Source organism: Peromyscus leucopus, chromosome 12 (assembly GCF_004664715.2).
Source record: "Peromyscus leucopus breed LL Stock chromosome 12, UCI_PerLeu_2.1, whole genome shotgun sequence".
Classification (NCBI taxonomy): Eukaryota; Metazoa; Chordata; class Mammalia; order Rodentia; family Cricetidae; genus Peromyscus; species Peromyscus leucopus.
The window spans coordinates 72717346-72738382 of record NC_051073.1 but is presented as its reverse complement, the minus strand read 5'-3'; the positions used below and the strand labels follow the sequence as shown (position 1 = coordinate 72738382).

At 45.5% G+C, this 21037-nt stretch overlaps 1 protein-coding gene across 4 annotated transcripts in view; it reads right to left on the bottom strand.

Annotated features, from left to right (window-relative positions):
• The window catches only part of Tbccd1 (TBCC domain containing 1), a 48307-nt gene that overhangs the window by 21848 nt on the left and 5422 nt on the right, over window positions 1–21037 (bottom strand). For 2 of the 4 annotated variants that reach the window (XM_028875215.2, XM_028875216.2), the window contains exon 2: window positions 4697–5075. In XM_028875215.2, coding sequence (XP_028731048.1) covers window positions 4697–5032 — 336 coding nt within the window. In that variant the 5' untranslated portion in view covers window positions 5033–5075. Of the gene's footprint in view, window positions 1–4696; window positions 5076–7243; window positions 7262–7431; window positions 7455–21037 lie in introns of those variants that run through there. The other 2 variants (XM_028875217.2, XM_028875218.2) reach the window with 2 other exon arrangements.

Here is a 21037-nt window from a genome sequence, read left to right as displayed (position 1 = left end):
AGGACGTGAGGATTCCTCTTTTCCCACGTCCTCATCAGTGCTCCTTGTCACTTGTCATTACTACAGCCATTCCGACTGTGGTAAGCTGGACTCTCAAAGCACTGTGAATTTGCATTTCCCCAATGGCTAAAGACACAACATTTTCCTCATATATTTATTGCCACTTACATTTTTTTTGGGACTTGTTATCCAATTCATTTACCCATGTATTGGCTGTGTTGCTCATTTGGTTGAATTTCCTCAGTTCTTTGTAGATTCTAGAGATCAACCCCATGAGCTGTGTACTCTGCATTTCTCTCCATCTGTGACGGTCTCCTCGCTCTTCTGAGTATTTCCTTCCCTACTGTGTAGTGTTAAACCTCACACATCCCCAGCAAGAATTCTTGAGCTTATGTCCTGTGCTCTGAGTCCTTTTCAGCAAGTCCTTGTCTGTGTCTGCACCTGACACTGGCCTCCTCTGACACTCCTAGAGTTTCAGGCATTTGATGCATTTTTCACTGGTTTTATTCAGAAAACAGGGCCCACTGTTATTTTCCCACACACGGATATCCAGTTTCCCGGTACCACTAACTGAAGATGATACCATTTCTCCCTGTGCTTCTGACGCCTCTGTTGAAGATCAGGTGGCTGTAGCCGTGCTTAGCTTTTCTCTGGGTCCTCTGTCTGTCTATTAGTCTACACGTTTGTTCTTGTTACTATGGTTCCTTACTAGAATTTGAGATCAGCCATTGTGGCATCTCCAGCCTTGCTCATTCACCACAGAACAGCTTCAGCTATTCAGGGTCCTTTGTGCTTCTATATGAATTTTTTCCTAGTATTATAAAGAACGTCACAAAACTTTGAGTGTACAGAACTTGTAGATCCCTTTTGGTAATATTGCCATTTTTTTACAATATTACTCCTGTTAATCTGTGAGCATTGGTGCCCTTTCTATTCTCTGTCTTCTTCCATTTCCTTTTTCAGTGTTAAAAATGGTCATTGTAGAAGTCTTTCACGTCCTCTGGTAAGTTTATCCAAGGTTGTTTGCTTGGGTTTTTCCCCCTTACTTCTTTCTCAGCAAGCTTGTTCTTAGTATACAGAAAAACTATTCATTGTACACACTGTTCTTCTGTCTTGCTACTTTTCTGAGAATGTTTGTCTGGTGGAGTCATTAGGATCTTTTTATACATACTATATATGTATTTTATTTATTTTTTATTTTGAGACTAAGCTACCCAGGCTAGACTTAAACTCACTTTGTAGCCCAGGCTGCCCTGAACCTGTGATCCTCCTGCCTGTTTAACAGCTGGGATAACAGGCCTGTGCCATCAAATCTTGCTCAGACTAAGTCTGTGCCCTCACAATGAACATTAAAATCCAACATGGGATACTGTGGAAAACACTCCAACCACACCCAAAACACAGCACATGCGAAATCTAAAGAGTTAAGTCCACAGAAGCACAGTGACTGTCGAATGCTAGAAGAGGGAAGTAGACAATGGTCAAAAGCTAACCAAGTCTCAATTGCACAGGTAATTTAGTTCTTCAGGTCTGTAATACAGCACCATGCTCCCAGCTAACAATACTGCAATAAACACACAGTTTTCTAAAGAGTTAGAATTTATGTGTGCTTAATATATGCAGTAGTAAAATACTAATGATGGCTGTAGGAGGGATTTAGGAAGGTGACAGATATGTCTGTGGCCTTTACAGCGGTGACTGCTTCGCAGTAAAGACCTATTCTCAATCTCATCCTGAGGGGGGAAAGGCATCCACTTCCTCCCACTCTGTTGCTCTTCCCATCTGTGATAAGAACAGGCATGGTCTACAAAGAAGCAATTCTTCCCACGGCCAACCACAACCTGGAAGAGAGCCATAGCTCATGCGGCCTCTGTGAAAATAAGCAAGAAGTCAACTGTTGTGACCCTAGGCCATTGCATTTCATTGTTTTATTTCATTGTTCCCCCTCAGCAAGGCCATGACTCCAAAATAGAGAAAAATGGTTTCTTGAGCCATTGCTTGGACAAGGGCCAGAGACTCACCCTATCACGTACAGCCGCGTAGGAGTGTGGGACAAATGAGAAACAAGCTGTCACTGGCCTAGGCTGCTGTTACTATAATTAAACTGCTGTATATAACTAATATAGTCTGTGAAGTCATTCCTACACAAGAATGAATCACGCTCAAGTCCATTTCTGAACTTTAATGTGTGGCTGTTATACACACCAGTCGTTCCTACTAGCTTATGGAGTGCCTGGCGGCAGAGATGCTGCTATGGTTTGGATGTAGTTTGTCCTCCAGTGAGTCGTGAGTTGAAGCTGGACCACAGGGTGGAAACGTGAGAAGATGGAGGACCTGTAGGAGATGGGGTCTAGCAGGAGGCCTTGCTGAGAGTACTGTCCTTGGAGGAGACACAGCTCTCCCAGGACTCTTGAGTTAGCTCTTGTGAGAGGGCTGTGTCCGTACCCACCTAGAGATTTATGGATGGCAGAATTTACAAGTGATGAACCGGGGTGTCTGGCAGAAGAAATACTGACAGAACACAGCAGTCAAGCTGTCCCCGGGCTACCTATTAACTGCACCAAGACGGGTGTAGAAGCACCATCTAAGAATAGAATGCAAAATTTCAAAGGAAACAAAGCAAAAGGATGTGAAAGATTTGCAGGTCATCCACAAAAAAGCAAAGAAAAATCACGCAGGGGTGCATCCAGTAACCTTGCAAGAGATCAGCCTGGATAAAGTGAGGCCAGATGCATCAGGACAATAGGAGAGGGATCGCAGAAGTCTGTGGGGCTACTTCTCCAACACAGGCCAGGGGCTTACAGGAAAGAACTGTTTCAGAGCGTGCTCCCTAAGTTCTCACTTTCTGCTCCCTGCTTTCCAGAAGAGCACTCGTTGGCCACCTCGGCTAAGTTCAAGGAAGCCCAGGTACAGCTGATAACATTAACGTCAGCTCTTAGTGTAACACATACTGTAGGCATGCACAATGCAAGAGCTATGGAGGCATGGCAGCTTCCACCCAGATTTCAAAGCAAAACTTAAGAGGCCACATTGAGGCCTGTCTTTGGGGTCCTGCTAAAGAGGGTCAATGCCCAATGAAACCGGAAGCATGAGACTACCACCAAGACTCTGTAACTGGGAACTACCAATCTACAGTGCCAACCTGGGAAAGCTGCAGTCATGAGACCCTAAACTGAGAGCTGAAGTATGGGCTGAGCCTAGCAAAGACATAGAGGAAGAGCTACGTGAGGCTTTAGGGGTGCAACTCCAACCCAAGACAAGAGAGTTTGGTGTTTTAACAACTTGTGTCTGCCCTGATGGTGTAAGGATGTGCTCTGGGCCAATACTACTTTTCTTTTCTTTTCTTCTTTTTATTTTGGTTTTTCGAGACAGGGTTTCTCTGTATTAATAGCCCTGGCTGTCCTGGAACTTGCTCTGTCAACCCAGCTGGCCACAAACTTAAAGAGATCACCTGCCTCTGCCTCCTGAGTGCTGGAATTAATTAAAGGCCTGTGCTACCACTCCTGGCCAGTTACTACTTTCCCTTGGGGATGAAAGTATTTACCCACTCCATAGCCTGTCCCACTATATATTCTGAGTAGATAACTTGATTTTACAGCCTCACAACTGAAGAGTTTGCCTTGAATCTCAAATGAGACGCTAGAGTTCTTAACTGAGGCTGGAATAAGTTAAGACTGTGGGACTATTTACGGAAGATGATTCTGTGAGCATATGGGCTGTGTGGAGCAAGAGACAGAGCAGAATGCTACGGCTTGAATATGATGTGTCCATTCTGAAAATTCATGTTGAAATTTCATCCTCATGGTGAGGCACTAAGAGGGTAAAAACAATGTGACTATAGTGTCGGGAGGAACTTAGGGGGTGATTAGGATTAAACAATCAGATCAGAGCCCTGAGATTCAATACTGGAAGCTTTGTAAGAGGAAGAGAGACTATTGTACACACACAGGGAAAAAGTGTCTCTCACCATGTGATGCCCTCCTGTACTACTTCAGGTCTCTACTAGCAAGAATGGTACAGCCCAGTAGTCCTCAACCTTCCTGATGCTGCGACCCTTTAATACAGTTCCTCATGTTATGGTGACACACAACCAGAAAATTATTTTCATTGCTACATCGTAACTGTAATTTTGCTACTGTATGAATCGTATCTGTGTTTCCCAATGATCTTAGGTGACCCCTGTTAAAGGGTAATCTGACTCCAAAGGGGTTGAGACCCACAGGTTGAGAACCACTGCTGTAGTGGCCTCTTGACCTTGGATCTCCAGAACTATGAGCCACAATAAAGCTCTTTTAAAACAGTCTGTGGCATTATCATATTAGCAACAGAAAGTGCGCAAATTAATAAATACAGTCATAATAATTATTTAATTCTTGCACACAGCAGACTCAGGGGCCTCTACCTGTAACAGCAGCAGTTCACTGGTCAATGGAAGAGCTGCCAATTCATGGTTCCTTCAGGAGTGGGTAACTATGGACTAGTAAGTAAAAGGACTAATTCACTGATCACAGCTAGAAATGTTAACATTGAAATGGCACTTTAAAATCACAATGGCTAACAACCTAAAACCTCAAACTAGACAGTCAGTGCAAAAGTTAGGAATGGATTCTTTCTCAGAGTGGCTACACACACATCAGCCATACCTGATTTAAGAATGGATTCCTTCTCAGAGTAGCTACACACACATCAGCCATACCTGATTTCTTTTCTTTTCCACTTCTTCTTCGGTCGTGCAGTTGGACAGAACTTCAGACCACTCCAGGCGTTCCTCTGGTGTCCTCACCGAAAGATTATCGAATATCTCAAAGTAGAGCCACGCTAGTTCCTTGGCCAGCTGCAGCTTTCCGCATGCAATGCGCCTCCATGTGGACCAGTACAGGCGTGGGTAGGCGCCTTCTGTGGCCCGAGTCCGCACATAGGAGGCTATCTTCCTAAGGTAGTGAAGGCTGAATTTGGAGGGGGGTGGGGCTTGCAGGGCACCCACTATAAACGGTTCTGCTTTTACCCAGAGGAGAACTCCGGACTGATCCATAGTATCTCTGAAGTCATCAGGACAAAGCGGCTTCTTTGCATACCTACGAAATAAGGTTTCTTTATAGACATGGAACAAAGCTCATTCACCCCTTGTCTTGGAAAGTGATTCCCCCCTTAACCATCTTTAAATGTGTTGTATCCTCGGTTTAACAGAAGCTCTGGCCCTCACCAAAAGCAAAATGGACTTTTGGTCAAAGTCCATTGCAATCTATTTGAGAAAAAAACAAAACTGAGTTCATCATCATTTCAATTGTTTGAAATGGTTGTTTTAGGAAAGTATGTAAATGCACACAGTCTGGGCTATATTCCTGCCTGGACAATGAGGAAAAGGAATGACGTGTGTGTGTGTGTGTGGGGGGGGGTCATCCTGTCATAGAGTACTACGCTGTACCCTGCTGGGAAACATCTGTAGAAATAAGTGGAATGAATGTTTACAGAAATATCAAATACACCTTGAAGACAGTTGGCTAATATCGATTTGGATATACAGGGCCAGCAAGATGGCTCAGGGACAAAGGCTCTTGCCACCAAGCCTGGCGACCTGAGTTCAACCCCCAGGACTGACATGCTGAAGAGGGAAACCCATTTCTGAAGTTTATCTTCTAATCCCCACACCTCCCCACACTCCAACTCACTAAATAAAAGTAATTAAAATTAAAAACTATCCTTAAAGATTTGAATATGAAGACTGACCATAAGGCCCAACTCCGAACACTAATTCCAGGTGCAGACAAGAACGTGGCTGCAAACACGGTCAAGGTAAGTGAAAGCATTCATGAATGAATTCTCCGTAGCCGTGAACTGGCTCTGCCATGCTGCCCGTGCAGTCCAGCCACAGCGCTTCCGGAGTGGTTAAACACGGCAATATGACACCAGTGGGGGTCACTCAGGTTCCCACCACTAAAGGGACATTAGCTGATGTCTTGGGGTGCTTCCTTGTCTTTTTTCTGGACTGCATGCTACTTTGGCTATGAATAGTCATGGCTGTGGTACATATATACAATTCTGAAGTGTTTTCAAGGTATCTCAGCATTCCAAATGTACTACAGTTTACTTTTCAACACTTAACAGTTTCCAATTTTCATAAAAAGATGGCAAAATACTGATGACTGCTGACAGTGAGGGACAGAGGGACCCATCTACCTCTTACTCTCCTTTATTTTTAAAATTCCTATTTTAAAAAGTTCAGACGTTTCAACTATTACATTTAATGTCCTGATTATCTCTTTCTGCATATTATGCACTATGAATGGCTTCCCAGGGATTTTTAGATGTGCACTAAAAATGGCATTTCTGGAATTTCTGACATATAGCCCTTCCCAGGGCAACTCTCAAACTGCCTCATCGTCTAGCCAAAACATCCATCTCACTGAGCACTCCTTGGCATCAACATCACCTGAAAAGAACTCTCCTTATGACCAATGAAAAACGGTGTATTGTCGCTTTAAAAAAGAAGTAACTGGGCAGCAGAAATGGCTCAGTGGTGAAGAGCACTGACTGCTCTTCCAAAGGACCTGGGTTCAATTCCCAGCATCCATATGGCGGCTCACAACCATCTGTAACTCCAGTCCTAGAGGATCCAACACCCTCCTCTGTGGGCACTACACGCACATGGTCACATGGTGCATAGTCATACACGCAGACAAAACATCCATACACATAAAATAAACATATATATGTATGTATGTGAATATATATATTTGACGGAGTACTTATGTACCCTGCAGGGAGTTTATGTGGGAAGCAGGAAGCTAAAAGCAGCATCTTTCACCTCCTTTCATTCATTTCCCTCACTTCGGACAAGAATCATTGACAAGTTAGGGGACTTGTCTAGAATCATGTTTAGTTGGCACACTCTGGTTTAGAGTTCTGGTCTGCTTTGAGAATTTCATGGCTACAACTTTGGGAAATTCTAAAACTTAGTCTAGAAGAGAACAACAGCCCTTAGGAGGCCTTTAACCACCACAGAGGGGTCCACTCAAACGACAGCTACGGGGAGGTAACGGCTATGGCGGTCCGGTCCGATCCAGGGATGACTGAGTACAGCACTGTGAGGAAACCCTGGGTTTTCTCCGGAACGGAAACGGTGTCTTCGAGGCAACAGGTGCCGGATGCTGCCGACCCGTTACCGTGGCGGGGCTCACCAGGGGCGGTTGGTGGGCACAAACCCGGGGGTGTGGGGGTGGAGGTGGGGGTGGGGGGCTGCTACCTGGGCGGCGCTGCCTCGGGCGGGCGGGCAGGGCAGGGCAAGGGCCCGGGACGCTCCCCGAGGTCCGCCGCCCGCGCCGAGGGCCCGCGCCGAGGCGGACTAGCCGAGGGCGCAGACCGAGCCGGGCTCCGGGGCAGCCAAGCCACCCTCCCTGGAGGCCGCTGGACAGTTACCCGCGCAGCACTCACCACCACCCCTCTCCGCGCCCCGCCGCCAGCGCCGCGCACTGCGCAAGCGCCGGGCCTCCCACCACAGAGCCCCGGCGGACCGCGGCTAGAGCGACCGCGGCCAACTGGCTCCCGGGGCTGGGAACTGTGGTCCTCCCCGGCGGCGGCTGGTGAAGTTAACGCGCTGTGCTGGGTAATTACAACGCTTAGGGCACTTCGAGCTGCTCAGGGGCGGGGACGTGTCCTCTCTAGCGCTCCCGTAAACTCAAAGCGAGGCGTGGAAAGGAGAACTCAGCAGTCTTACCCAGCCAGAAGCTGAAGGAGAGTCAGATCCTTTGGGAATGAAGCAGAGCCGTAGCTTGAACGCCTTAATCCTGCTAACCTTCCAGCCAAGCTACAGCCTTCAGGAAGCTTTTTAGATTCCACCCAGAAGGCAGGCAAGGAAGAAAACTTCCTATTACTTGGCTTTTAATATTCCTACTTTTCCTAGTTCTTTACAGCTTCTCTAGGTGTGATCTTAGACCATAAAAAAATAATAGTCCTGCTGGGCACTGGCACTGCACGCCTTTAATCCCAGTACTCCAGAGGCAGAAGCAGGAGGATCTCTGAGTTTGAGGCCAGCCTGGTCTACAGAATGAGTTCCAGGACAGCCAGAGCTACAGACAAACCCTGTCTCAAAAACAAACCAACAAAAAGCAATAGTCCCTCTTAGGTAAGTCCTCTCCTCCCAGTGAGAGAGGGGCCACAGCCTAAAAGAGGGCTTCTGAAAACCGTACAGTACTCTCAGAAGGAAACATTTTTTAAGGGGAAGGGATATACCGTGTGTGGTAGTTAATTTTTGTCAACTTGACACAAACTGAGACCATCTAGGAAGAGGGAATCTAAATTGAAGAACTGCCTCCATCACACTGGACATTTCCACGGGGGCATTTTCTTGACTAATGACTGATACATGAGGGTCCAGCCCAATGTGAGCGGTGCCATCCCCGGACAGGTGGACCTGGATGGTATAAGAAAGCAGGCTAAGCAAGCCTGTAAGCGTCCTCCATGGTCTCTGCTTCGGTTCTTGGCTTGCATATTATCCATTGTGTTCCATCCATAAAATGGACCTTTACCTGCAAGTCATATAAGCCCTTCCTCCCCAAGTTGTCTTAAGTCACAGTGTTTATTTACCAAAGCAACTCTGCCCCAAACACTCTGAGAACCTGGAACAAATGCCCTAAGACTATGCTGAACCTCAACAGCAGAGTTCCTCTAGACTGCTGGGAAGGAACTTTGCAACAATGCCTATTCAGCAAGTGGCAAACTTAGGAGGAGCCAGAGTCGGCCTGGTTTCAAGCAGTGTCCAGCATCAGGAAGGACCTGCCAGTATCTGCCACTTGCTTCATGAGGATAGACCCAACTCTGTGATAAGAACAGCATTCACATGACCTCTGAATTCAGGACTGCCCAAAAGTCTGCCCACATTTGTGACTCCTCCTGGGAAGGACAGACAGCCAACTGACAGGATCAGTTGTGGCCCAACCTTGCAAATGACTGTCTACAGGTGTGCCTGGCATCTGAGAGCCTAGGAAGGGACACAGAGTCCAGGCTGACAACAGCAATAGTCAAGAGACTACATTAGGTGGGCACCTCGCCCAGCTCCCCCTCCCCCATTTACATTTATCACTTTATTCAATACCCAGTGTTCTTTGTTCGCGTCATGTCTTTTTTTTCTCTCTTTCCTTTCCCACTTTTATTTTGATACGCTTTCTCAAAGAACACAGGCTGGCCTGTTTGGTGGAGTCCCTGAGTCTCCTGAGAGTGCGGACTATTTAAGGTTATGTGACTACATTTCTTTACCTCTCTCTTTTCATTCTATCTTTAGCCTAAACAGCATCCTCTCCCCTCTTGTACCCACTGCTCACTCATTCTATTTATTTATTTTTTTTTAGTCAACCCAGCACTAATCGTAACTACTAGTTGTGGGCTGCTGTCCTCTAAGCATGGTGTGGCTGGTGGTCTCTAAACTCTCGTCAGCAGAGTTCATTTGCAGAAGACCTGTACAAGGTCGGGTCCACAGGTGTTCTCCAATGGAGGGTGCAGAGGCTCCTGAGGCCTGCCCCTCCCTGAGGATAGGCAGTTAATGGTTGGAAAGCATGGAAAGGCTCAAGTCTAGTCCTCTCTGAAGACATACAGGCAGTGAACACTTGCTGAGAGGGAGAGAGATTTTCCTCAAGATGCAGTCTTTTGTAAGTTGCCCGTGCTCCTGTTCAAACCCCTCACTCATGTTCCCATAAATGTATTGGTTATCATGCTAGACTTGTATACAGTTGTTTTGTGTCATTGGTGGTGGTGGTGGTGGTCTACTGTTGGTACCCTATCCGGCATAAACAGACATCTATTCATGCTTCCAGAAAAGTTCACACAATACTTGTTGCCCAAACCTTCGGCACAACGGAACCAAAGATGACATTGTGAGCAGCATTTGCACTGTCTTTGAAGCTGGCTCTTTGAGGGTGGAGACTCCACCTGGACAACCCTTCCAAATGTGGCACAGGATGGCATGTCTTCCAGTATATATGCTGTGGGTAAAAGACATACCACTAAATGTGCTGTGTCTGATGGATGGGCAGGGTGGATCTCAAGGTGGCCATCTTCCTCGATGATGTATGAAGTGGCATGCCATCTTGACACATGGGGTCCACTTGTATATGGAGACAATCCCAAAATGGCTGATGGGTTAGAAAATATACTACAATCCCTCCATGTAGCATGTATGGGACAGGACTTTAAAGCAAACTATAGCCTAGCCTAGCCCCTTATCTAGACAATAAGACATGAACTGGGGTTGAGCTGTCTTCCCAGAAAAATTGTCGTCAAAAGAATTACAAGAAAAAGGCATGCAGAGGATATCCACACTCCCCTGTGAACTGGCAGGAAAGGGGGCAGTGAAAGCTGACGAGATGGAGGTGTTGCCTTGACATTTCTTATGGTGGCAGGGGGTGGGGTAGAGTACATATTAAATCTGTAGTAAATAGCTGCCTTAGTCAGTGTTCTATTGCTGTGAACTATGGTAACTCCTATAACGGAAAGCATTTAACTGGGGCTTGCTTACAGTTTCAGAGGTTTAGTCCACTGCCATGGTAGGGAGAATAGCACCACACAGGCAGATATGGTGCTGGAGAAGGAGCTGAGAATTCTACATCCAGAACCACGGGCAGCAGGAAGAGAGCTGCTGGTCCTGGCTTGGTTTCAAAACCCATCCTCAGTGACACATTTCCTCCAACAAGTCCACACTTATTCGAACAAGGACACACCTCCTTATCCCTCCCATGTAGTGCCATTCCCTTGATGACTAAGTACTCAAACCTATGAGCCTATGGGGGCCATTCTTCTTCAAACCACCACATTCCACTCCCTGACCCTCCCCCATCGGCCTGTAGCCATATCATAATGCAAAAATGCATTCAGTCCAACTTCAAAAGTCCCCATAGTCTATCAGTCTCAATAATGTTTAAAAGTTCAAAGTCTCTTCTGAGACTCATGGCAGTCTCATAACTGGAGGAAAGAAGGTGAAAGGTGCCACTTTTAACATTCTGCTTCCCGCATAAACTTCAACATACAGTGTGGCACATGATATACATTTCCTTTCCAAAATGGAGGAAAGGGAGCATACTGAGGAGATACTGGACCAAAGCAAGACCGAAAACCAGCAAGGCAAACTCCAAATTCTCCATTTCCCTGTTTGATCTCCAACTCCGTTCAGCTTTGCTGACTGCAACACACTTCTTTCTCTTGAGCTGGTTCCACTCCCTGTTAGCAGCTCTCCTCGGCAAGTATCCCAGACTCTGGCATCTGTCTCCAATGTCTTAGGTTCTCCAAGGCCATCCAGGCTTCACCTTCACAGCTTCACACAATGGCCTCTCTGGGCCTCCATGCAGGGACACCCTGACACGTCTGACCTCAGCAGCTTTCCTTAGTCACATAGATACAGTCCACAACCCGCTTCTTGTACCATTGATTCTAAAGCCAGAACCACATGGCCGAAGCTGCCAAGTTCTGCTGGGGCTGGAACATAGCCCCTTCCTTCAATTACATTTTCATCAGCTTTCTGCTGTTTTTGATGTTTCCTTCACTACTTAAGCTCTTCTTTAATTCCTTCCCACAAGTCGGAAGCTTAGCTGGCTGGGGTCTTGCCCTGAGGCCATCACTCCCTTTATTCCATTTAACAACAGGCTTTTCTTTAAACCACCTTCTTGAGCGCTGAACTTAGCTCCATTACACATCCTGGTGCTCCTTTCCACTTGAACTGTACATTTTGTGTTTTTCCTTGCTCAGCTTGCTCCTTTTCATTATGGACCTGCATAAATGTGACCACTAACAACCATACAACAGTCGATACTAGGCTGTCTTGAAATCCCTGCCAATGCCATTAATCCAAAACTCTTCAATTTAGCCTCAGGCAGATTCTCTGGACAAGGTCAAAAAAGGCAGCCACATTCTTTGCCGAAATATCACAAGAATGATCTCTAGGCCACTTCCTAATAGTCTTCTCCTCTGAAACTTCTTGGGCTGGACTCCCCACCCCCCAGTTCAAATCTCCCTTAGCACTGTCTTCCATGCTCCAACCAGGATGGCCCATTAAATAGCCCCCCCCCCCCTTTAACACACTTAACCACTTTCCTAATCCCAAGTCCACATTCTGCCAACGTGCATCAGGGTCGGGCCTGTACCCAGACAGTACCCAGCTCCCAGGTAACAACTTCTGACTTAGTCCCACACAGCCCCTCATGGGGTTCCAATTACCCACAGTAAGTGAACACTGAGGATGAGGAAGAAGTGATAGATACCTGACCATCAGGTCCAGCCTTTAATACTGAAAGGAAAATTCATAGTATGGTATACAGATGGAGGCCTTAGTAATGGTCCAATACAAGAAACTATGATAATCAGGGAATAGTCTGTCACTGCACTGTTTGAACTGGGAATGGCTTTTTAAGTGAGTGTGTGTGTGTGTGTGTGTGTGTGTGTGTGTGTGTGTGTGTGTGTACACAGCAGGTATGGCGCCTGCTGTTTCACAATACTGCTTCCTGAGTATAGATGCAATGTGGTCAGCCACCTCCCTGTCCTGCTGCCATGCCTTCCTGGATATCCCTTTGGAACTGTGAGCCAAAATAAACCCTTTCTCCATTGTTTTTTGTTTGTTTTGTTCTGTTTTGTTTGCAGGGTATTTTTATCACAATAACAGAAAAGAAACTAATACAGGAAATGGTACCAAGAAGTACAGTCATTGCTGCAGTACACCTGACCACGTGGCCTTTAGGCTTTCGTTTTGTGGAATGTTAAAGTTTCAGAACTCCAGGCTGGAAAAGCACTGAATGCTGGAAAGAGAATGGAGTAAGCCATTCCAGTGGAGGCCGGAAGAAAGCAACGCTGAGAGATCAAGACAGTGGAGCCTTGTTCGTGACGCTCATGAGGAACAAAGCTTCTGTCAGGACCTGGACTAGGGGGTGTTGGGGTGACGGTTTGCCACAGACCCTGGCTGCCTTCTGCTCCTTTCCTAAGAATTTGAGGAAGCCTGACTCTAAAATAGACTAAAATGTCAAGACAGCGTAACACTGAACCTGTTGCATGGTTATTACTGATTACTTGGATGTGGGCCTATAATAAAAAAACAAGTGGGGCTGAAAAAATGAAATGTGCAGTCTGGAGAAGAAAAAGGCAGTAACAGGCTTAACCCTGCCTCTAAGACAAGTCCTGGAAAAGGAGTAATTGTTAAGAGAAGCTTCTTGCTCTACACAGAAACAAAAGGAAAGGAGTCCTGAGGACAAACCCAGGAAAGCAGAGCCCTGGCATGGCCTCCACTCCATACCTAGCAAGCACCTAGGTAAGTTTCTGCCAGCTGTAGCACACTGAAGTTGTTGCAACAGTGGTCCAAGGTGCTTGGGCTCCATCTTGAGCTGGAAGCAGAAATGGGTAATATGGTCCACATCATACTGGCTTTGGATGCATGAAAGATGTAAGACTGAGGAGGATATCCTTTTTTGTTCCATGAGTTTCAGAGAGCACCTGAGTCCAGGCAGAGTGAGAGTGAGAGTGAGAGTGAGAGTGAGAGAGAGAGAGAGAGAGAGAGAGGGAGAGAGAGAGAGAGAGAGAGAGAGAGAGAGAGTGTTGGGGTGGGTGTTGGTGCAAGCTGGGAGTCCCTGCAAAGCCACTGTGCTTGAAGCTGTAAAGATAAAGCCTGGGTTGTGATGGAGACCCCCAAGATGTTTGAGATGCCATCGTGGTGGGACATCTGCCAAAGAGGGCTGCATACAGAGTGGAGCCAGCCCAAGAGAAATGTATGTTTCAGGCAGCAAAGCTGAAAAAAAAGAAAAGAAAAGAAAGAGAGAAAGAGAGAAAGAGAGAAAGAAAGGAAGGAAGGAAGGAAGGAAGGAAGGAAGGAAGGAAGGAAGGAAGGAAGGAAGGAAGGAAGGAAGAAAGAAAGAAAGAAAGAAAGGAAGAAAGAAAGAGAAGGAAGCCGAGTTAGGCCTTGGAAACTGAAGTCCCAGGTACCAGAAATGGTGCTAAAGGATTTGTTATTTGCTCTGCTGGATTTTAGTAATATTTTGGCCTGAGCATCCATCACTATGCCCCATTTCTTCCTTTTGGAATAGGAATGTTTACTCCGTCCCTGTGTATGTTGGAAGTATGTAATCTGTTATCTGTTGTTCAGTGGGTTACATAGTTCAAGGATTGCCTTGAGTCTCAGAAGAGACTCTGGACTTTAGAGCAGTTGGTGTTCTTAAAAAGACTGTGGGAACTCTGAAAGTTGGACTAAATGCTTTTTGCATCTCGAGATGGCCATGAGCCTATGGGGACCAAGGGTGGAATCCTATGATTTGAATATGAATGGCTACATAGGCTGATAGGTCTAAACATTGGTCCTCAAATGGTGGAGCTGTCTAGGAAAGTTATGGAACTTTCAGGATATGGAGCCTTGCTGGAGGAAATACATCACAAGGGGTGGGCCTGGAGTTCTACAAGCTGGCCACACTTGTTTTTCTCCCCACTTTCTGAGCACAGATGCCATGTGATCAGCCTGTTTTGTTCTCCTGATACCATACTTTCTCTGCCTGTTGCCATGTCTTTGCCACCACGATGGGCTCTGTCCTTTGGGGATTTAATTCAAAGTACACCTTTCTCCCCTAACTTGCTTCTTGTCCGAGTATTTTATCATAGTGCCCAGTTCACTGAACCAGGCAGAACTGTGTTCACATAGTGTTAAAGTTGACATAATCTTTACAAGGGAAGAGAGGTTCTAACAGACTGAATTATTTAGACTAGTGTGTAAATTACGTTTGTAAAATGCTAAAACCATCAAGAGGGGATAAGAAAAACTAGATGAAGGAGCCTGTCTGCATGTGCTGATTGGTCTTGGTCAATATAACACAAACCTAGATATATCTGGATGCTGTGGAATAATCCTTCTGTACACTGTGAATATGTATTACTCTCGTTGGTTAATAAAAAGCTGACAGGCTGGTAGCTGGGCAAGAAGTTAGGCAGGGAAGCCAAATAGAGAATGATGGGAAGAAGGAGTATGGAGTCAGGAGAGACACCAGCCAGCCACCCAGGAAGCAAGACATGCTAGAGGACAGGTAAGCCATGAACCACATGGCAATACACAGATTAATAGAAATGGGTTAATTTAAATGTAAGAGTTAGCTGGTAACAAGCCTGAGCTATTGGCTGAGCATTTATAATTTATATTAAGTCTCTGAGTGATTATTTTGGAGCAGAAAGTTAGGACAGGAAAACTCTGCCTACATCTGGAAAGGGGGAATCTCAATTGAAGAACTGCCTCCATCAGCCTGGCCTGTAGGCAGGTCTATGGGTGCATTTTCTTGATTGATGATTGATGTGTGACGATCCAGTTCCCTATGGGCGATGCCACTTTGGACAGGTGGTGCTGGGTTGTATAAGAAAGCAGGGCAGGCAAGCTAGTAATCAGCGTTTCTCCATGGTCTCTAATTCAGTTCCTGTCTGCCTCCAGGTTCCTGCCTGATTTATCCTTTGGCTTCCTTCCATAATGGACTGTTAACTGTATGTCAAATAAGCCCTTTGCTCTGAGTTGCTTTTGGTCATGGTGCTCATCACAACACAAATCAAACAAAGACACTGGATAACTCAAAAGAAAATGTGTATTTGTATTGACAAATTTTGTAAGGACAAAATAGCCAAATCCAGTGCTTGTGAGCCTCTGGAAAGCTTTTAACTTCCCCAGGACAAAACTGTACAGTGTGTAAATGCTACAACAGTACAAGTGAAAAGACTATCCTTGTCCTGGGATTTTAGTCCCTACCTCATGCCTATCCCCAGTAATCAGTACATATTTCTCTACTGCAACAAGTATCCTACGGACAGAAATTGTTCATCCAGCCCAAGGCCCTTTCAGCAGCCATATGTGGCCAATAGAAAAGCAGCAGTAAGTTACAACTAGTACCCAGGGAAATCAGGGTTCTCTAGAGGAAAGGAACTGACTGAGTGTGTGTGTGTGTGTGTGTGTGTGTGTGTGTGTGTGTGTGTGTGTGTGACTTATTAGGGTGGCTGAAAGGCTGTGTTCCAGCTACGACAACAATGGCTGACTCCTGACTCAAAGTCCAAGAATCCCACAGTTATTCAGTCCATGAAGATGGATGTCTCAGCTGGTCTTCAGCATATGTTGGAATCTTGAAGAAACAGGTTCCAGTGCAATAGATCTCAACCTTCCTAATGCTTTGACCTTTAATACACTTCCTCATGTTCTGGTGATTCCCCAACCTTAAAATTATTTTTGTTGCTACTTCATAACTAATTTTGCTACTGTTTTGAATTATAATGTTAGTATCTGATATGAGAGACATATAAGACCCCCAGGGGTCACGACTCATATGTCGAGAACCACTATTCTAAAGCCATAAAGGAATGCCTCAGCAGGTCATAGGAACTTGCCAGTGAGAATGAGGACAAGCAGGCAAAAGGCAAAACTTCTTTCCATGTCTTTTATATAGAAGATATAGCCTAGATTTAGAGTGGGTTTTCCTACTTCAAATGATCCAATCAAGAAAGAAAAAAAAAATCCCTTAGAGGTGCTGCTTGAGTTTTAAATTAATTCCAGACACAGCCAGTTGACAACCAAGAATTGCCATCACACCAAGAGGGAATATGACCATACTCCCCCTTGGCCTTAGAGCTAGTCTGAGCCCCACCCCCCATGCCTGCAGGAGGTAGGGAGATGCATGGTGGCTCTAAAACAGTGCACCAGAATGAGGACAGAGGGCTTGTGGAGTATGAATGTGGATTGTGGGGGACAAACTGAGGTATGACTTCCCATCCAGACTACTGTCCCCAATATTTTGAAGAAAGAATTAGTATAAAGATTGAACTATTTTTATGCTGTATTGGACCTTGCTAACATTTTTCTCTAGTGTCCCCTTAGCTGCTGACCCCTGAAATCAACAGGCATTGCTTGGATCATGGGTGGTGGGCCTTCAGTGATCTTGACTACCCTTTGCAAAAAGATTTCATTTCACAGGTAATTCAATGCTAGCCTCTGAGTGTTTACCAACTTAGAAAAGAACCTGAAAGACACATGCACACCGAGAGGAAAACAGGAAATGAGCTCACATAAGATGCCTGGCTAGACACAGCTGTGAAATTCTTGGGAACTTTACATTGGAAGAAGTTACAGAGGACACACAAGTGAATGAGAGAATTCTCCAACAAGCCTGTGTCTGTGCTAAGGCAATAAAGAGTTTGAATAAAGTGCCCTGTATTGGTGGGTGGGAAAAGATATCCCCAGATGCCATAGGGTTATTAATGAAAATTCTAAAGCCAGGGATAGACCACCTTCCTAAGAGATGTTGGCCAAGGAGCCCCGGAGGACCACCACAAACAATACAAGCTATCACCATTGCTACCGGTTGCCTGCAGAACCAGACGTAAAAAACCCTATTGGAGAAGACATCACTGTGGTTGCAGGACATGGAGAAAACAAGCTGGGATTAAGCTGGAAGCTTCCTCCTCAGTGGCTAGTTTTCACAGTGCTGAAAGGCGCTGTGTTAAGCTGGAAGTTCCTACCAACTGTCTTATCTATCAACACGCCTTCTGGTAGGGTAGTAGCATGACTGTTGTAGATAAAACCAACCACTTTTCATTAGATTTAAGGCCCGCTCCACAGAAAGAAAAGAAAGACATTCATGTCTGGTGCTATAAACCCAGTGCTTAAAGGCTGGCAAAAGCTTGTGGCAGGGAGATCATGGGCCCTAGCGGGGAAGCCACTGGGCTTGGTTTACTAAATGAACATGGATGTGCTGGTCAAACCGCCTTTTACATGTTTGTGTTTATTCTCAGATTGTTGCTGCTCTCATCTTTGGACCACAAAGCTTCTTTTAGCTGTGGGCAATAGTTCTGTAGAAACTTAATAATGGCCAAAGTAGAAAAGTGTGACTGCTGTAAGCTCAGCCCTAAATGGGCCATCTCTATTACCGATATCTGTATCTGTATGTTCAGCCCTAAATGGGCCATCTCTATTACCGATATCTGTACCTGTAAGCTCAGCCCTAAATGGGCCATCTCTATTACCGATATCTGTATCTGTATGTTCAGCCCTAAATGGGCCATCTCTATTACCGATATCTATATCTATATGCTCAGCCCTAAATGGGCCATCTCTATTACCTATATCTGTATCTGTATGTTCAGCCCTAAATGGGCCATCTCTATTACCTATATCTGTATCTGTATGTCCAGCCCTAAATGGGCCATCTCTATTACCGATATCTATATCTATATGCTCAGCCCTAAATGGGCCATCTCTATTACCTATACCTATATCATCTATATCACCTACTAATTCACCAAAGAATGCAGACGAGGGAGAAGACTATAAGAGAGGAGGAAAGGGTTGTGGAATGCTGTCTTCCAAGCATGACATGGCCATTGAGCTCTTGAACTCTAGACAACTATGAGTAACTGCAGGAGAGCTACACACCCTGTGATTATCTGTCACACACTTGCCCATTAGTGTTCAGTTATGGAGCAGGGGCTCAGGAGGCTGCCCCTCTGAGGATACAGGCAGTTAACGGTTGCTAGTGGAGGGGCTCACAAGGCTGTGTGCCTCCCAGAGGATCTGTAGGCAATAAATACCGTTAGGAGAAACTTTCCTTAGGTGTTGCCGTTGCTAAATTGCCCATGAGCCTATAAGTAATTCTAATTAAAAGCTAGACTTGGATAGAATTGATTCTTTGGTGGGGTGAAAGGACCCCCAGATAAAACTCACACAACACTAATCTTACTCTGCTTTTTTTCCTTCCATTCATCCCCACAGAATGGACACAGTACCATTAGTGTTCCTTTGCACCCAGAATGACTGGAGCTCAAGGGATGGTTTGGGTTTCATTCTGTTTTTGACTGTTTCTGTATTTTCATAGTGGACCGACACTTTAATAATGATTGTTTTTACAGACACCATTCTATTATCAGGGGAGTTTGGGTATTGTACCTAGTACCGCAAACACATGGGCCAATGGGTCGAGGGTCTAACTTCCAATGTAGGACCCCAGTATGGCAGAGAAAAATGACACCTTACCCCTACTACAACCTTGTCCTTCTGGAACCGTGCAAATGTATCTACTGATAGAATGGGAGGGGGGGTAACCAACGAACCTAACTCCAATACCACGTCCCAAGGCAAACGTAAGAAACGTAAGAAAATGGTGAACAGGATTCCTCCAAAAATTATTAATCTAGTAGTAAGGTCTCCAATAAGAGTGAATGCAGGAGGTTGTGGGAGTATACAGCAGGTGACAACTAGTATTTAACAGGTCAACCCACCAGACCCACCTGATGGGGAGCTCTACCTGGCAAGGCTGTAGAGTCACTGGCCTGTTGTTTCTGTCTATAATTTTTCTCATGTGCCACTTTATTTCTTTTCTAATAACAGTTATGGGTTTTTTCCCCACTGCTTGTGTGTTTAAGTCATAAAAATATTCCATCTTTGGGCACACTTATAGCTGTGGGTGGTCAGGAAGATGATTTCTGCTTGAGCTGTGCAATTCTGATGATTAGAATACTAGAATCTTTTTCATAACTGACACAGGAAACCAACAGCATTCTCAGTCACAAAGACAGCTAATTTTAGATTTCAGAACACATTCAATACAGACTAGCTGCCCCTGCAGAGAATACACAAACGCAAGTTCCAGGTGTTTCTAGCTAAATCAAGGTCAGAACTGAAGCAACTTTGGTAGACATAACCCTCTGCAGCAATTCTCTCTCTTCACATACCCCAACCATTCAAGGTTCAGCCAACTACTGTTGTTAAGTCCTGAATTTCAATGTCATTCTCTGTCTGGGAAAGAGCTATGCACAGCCAAGCGTTACTCACTGGCCGGTCAGTGTGACATTGCTAGCCTGAGAAAAACTGTGTGACTTATCATGTGTTAGGAGAATGGGTCGGATGCTGAAAACGTAACATAGAATTGTCCAGAGTTCAGCTATGAGAAGAGAAGGAAGAGTGAGAGAGTGTGTGAGTGAATGTGTGTGTGTGTGTGTGTGTGTGTGTGTGTGTGTGATGTAGCTGAATATGGAGACGTAGGTGAGTAAGGTGAGTGAGAGAATGAGTAAAGAGTGAGTGAATGTTGTAGAATAAGTGTGTGTGTCAGGGGGAGAGCACTGTGTGAAGGAGCTGCTGCTATGTAGAGGAGCTGTGTAAAGAGCTAGCTGTGCGTGTGTATTAGGGTGTGGGTGTGGGTGTGCAGAGGGAGCCGAGAAGAGAGGATGAGTAGTTAGGCAGGAGAGAGAGCAAGAAAGATTTTCAAAGAGGATTTTTTTTAATGAAGTAAAAGAGAAAGATACCATCAGAAAGCATGTGTGTTGCCTTATTTTTCCCCTCAAATAGAAAAGGTCTAGCCCTCAGATAGGTAAGAATTTTTCCTAAGCCCTCGCCACCTTCGTGGATTTTTTTTTTTCATACCCTGGTGGTGACTGGAGGGAGGACTCATGTGATTCTTAACCCTCAGAGTATCAACTGTCTGATGCTCTGAATAAAGTTGGTCACTGCCTGAGACTTTAGTCCACCTCATGTTTAGGCTCTATTCTCCCAGGTCTAACTGCCTTTAGAGCGGTAAACTGAGGCAATAAAAGGAATTTGGGGGGGGGGGTGATGCAGATAGAATGCTCATGTGTGAAGTTCTCCCAAAACTTTAAATTCTAAAAAGAGACTAGAAAAGAACTCACGTGATTGTTGGGAGCGTGCGGCCTGGTTTTGGACCAGTCTATGAGTGCTTGTCAATGGTCTCCAGATGAGGCAAAGCCCACGGGACAGTCTCTCGGCAAGGATCAGAGCACTTTGGGACAGCGCAGAACACAGCTGGGACCACACAGCCTGCACCCTCCTTCTCTCTCATAATAATGATGGTTCTCCTGGCGGTTTTCAGTGTCACTTTGTCAGTCATGCATGGGACAGATGTGATCATTCCCAGAAACCCCTTTTTTCTCAAATATCTTCCCCTAAAATTCTCTGGAAGCTGATGCTTGTCAGGTTTCTTGTCTAGGAAAGCCAGCTGTCACTCCAGACCCCTGGAGCTGTCCTGACTCAGTGCTGATAAGATCAGAGGCACAT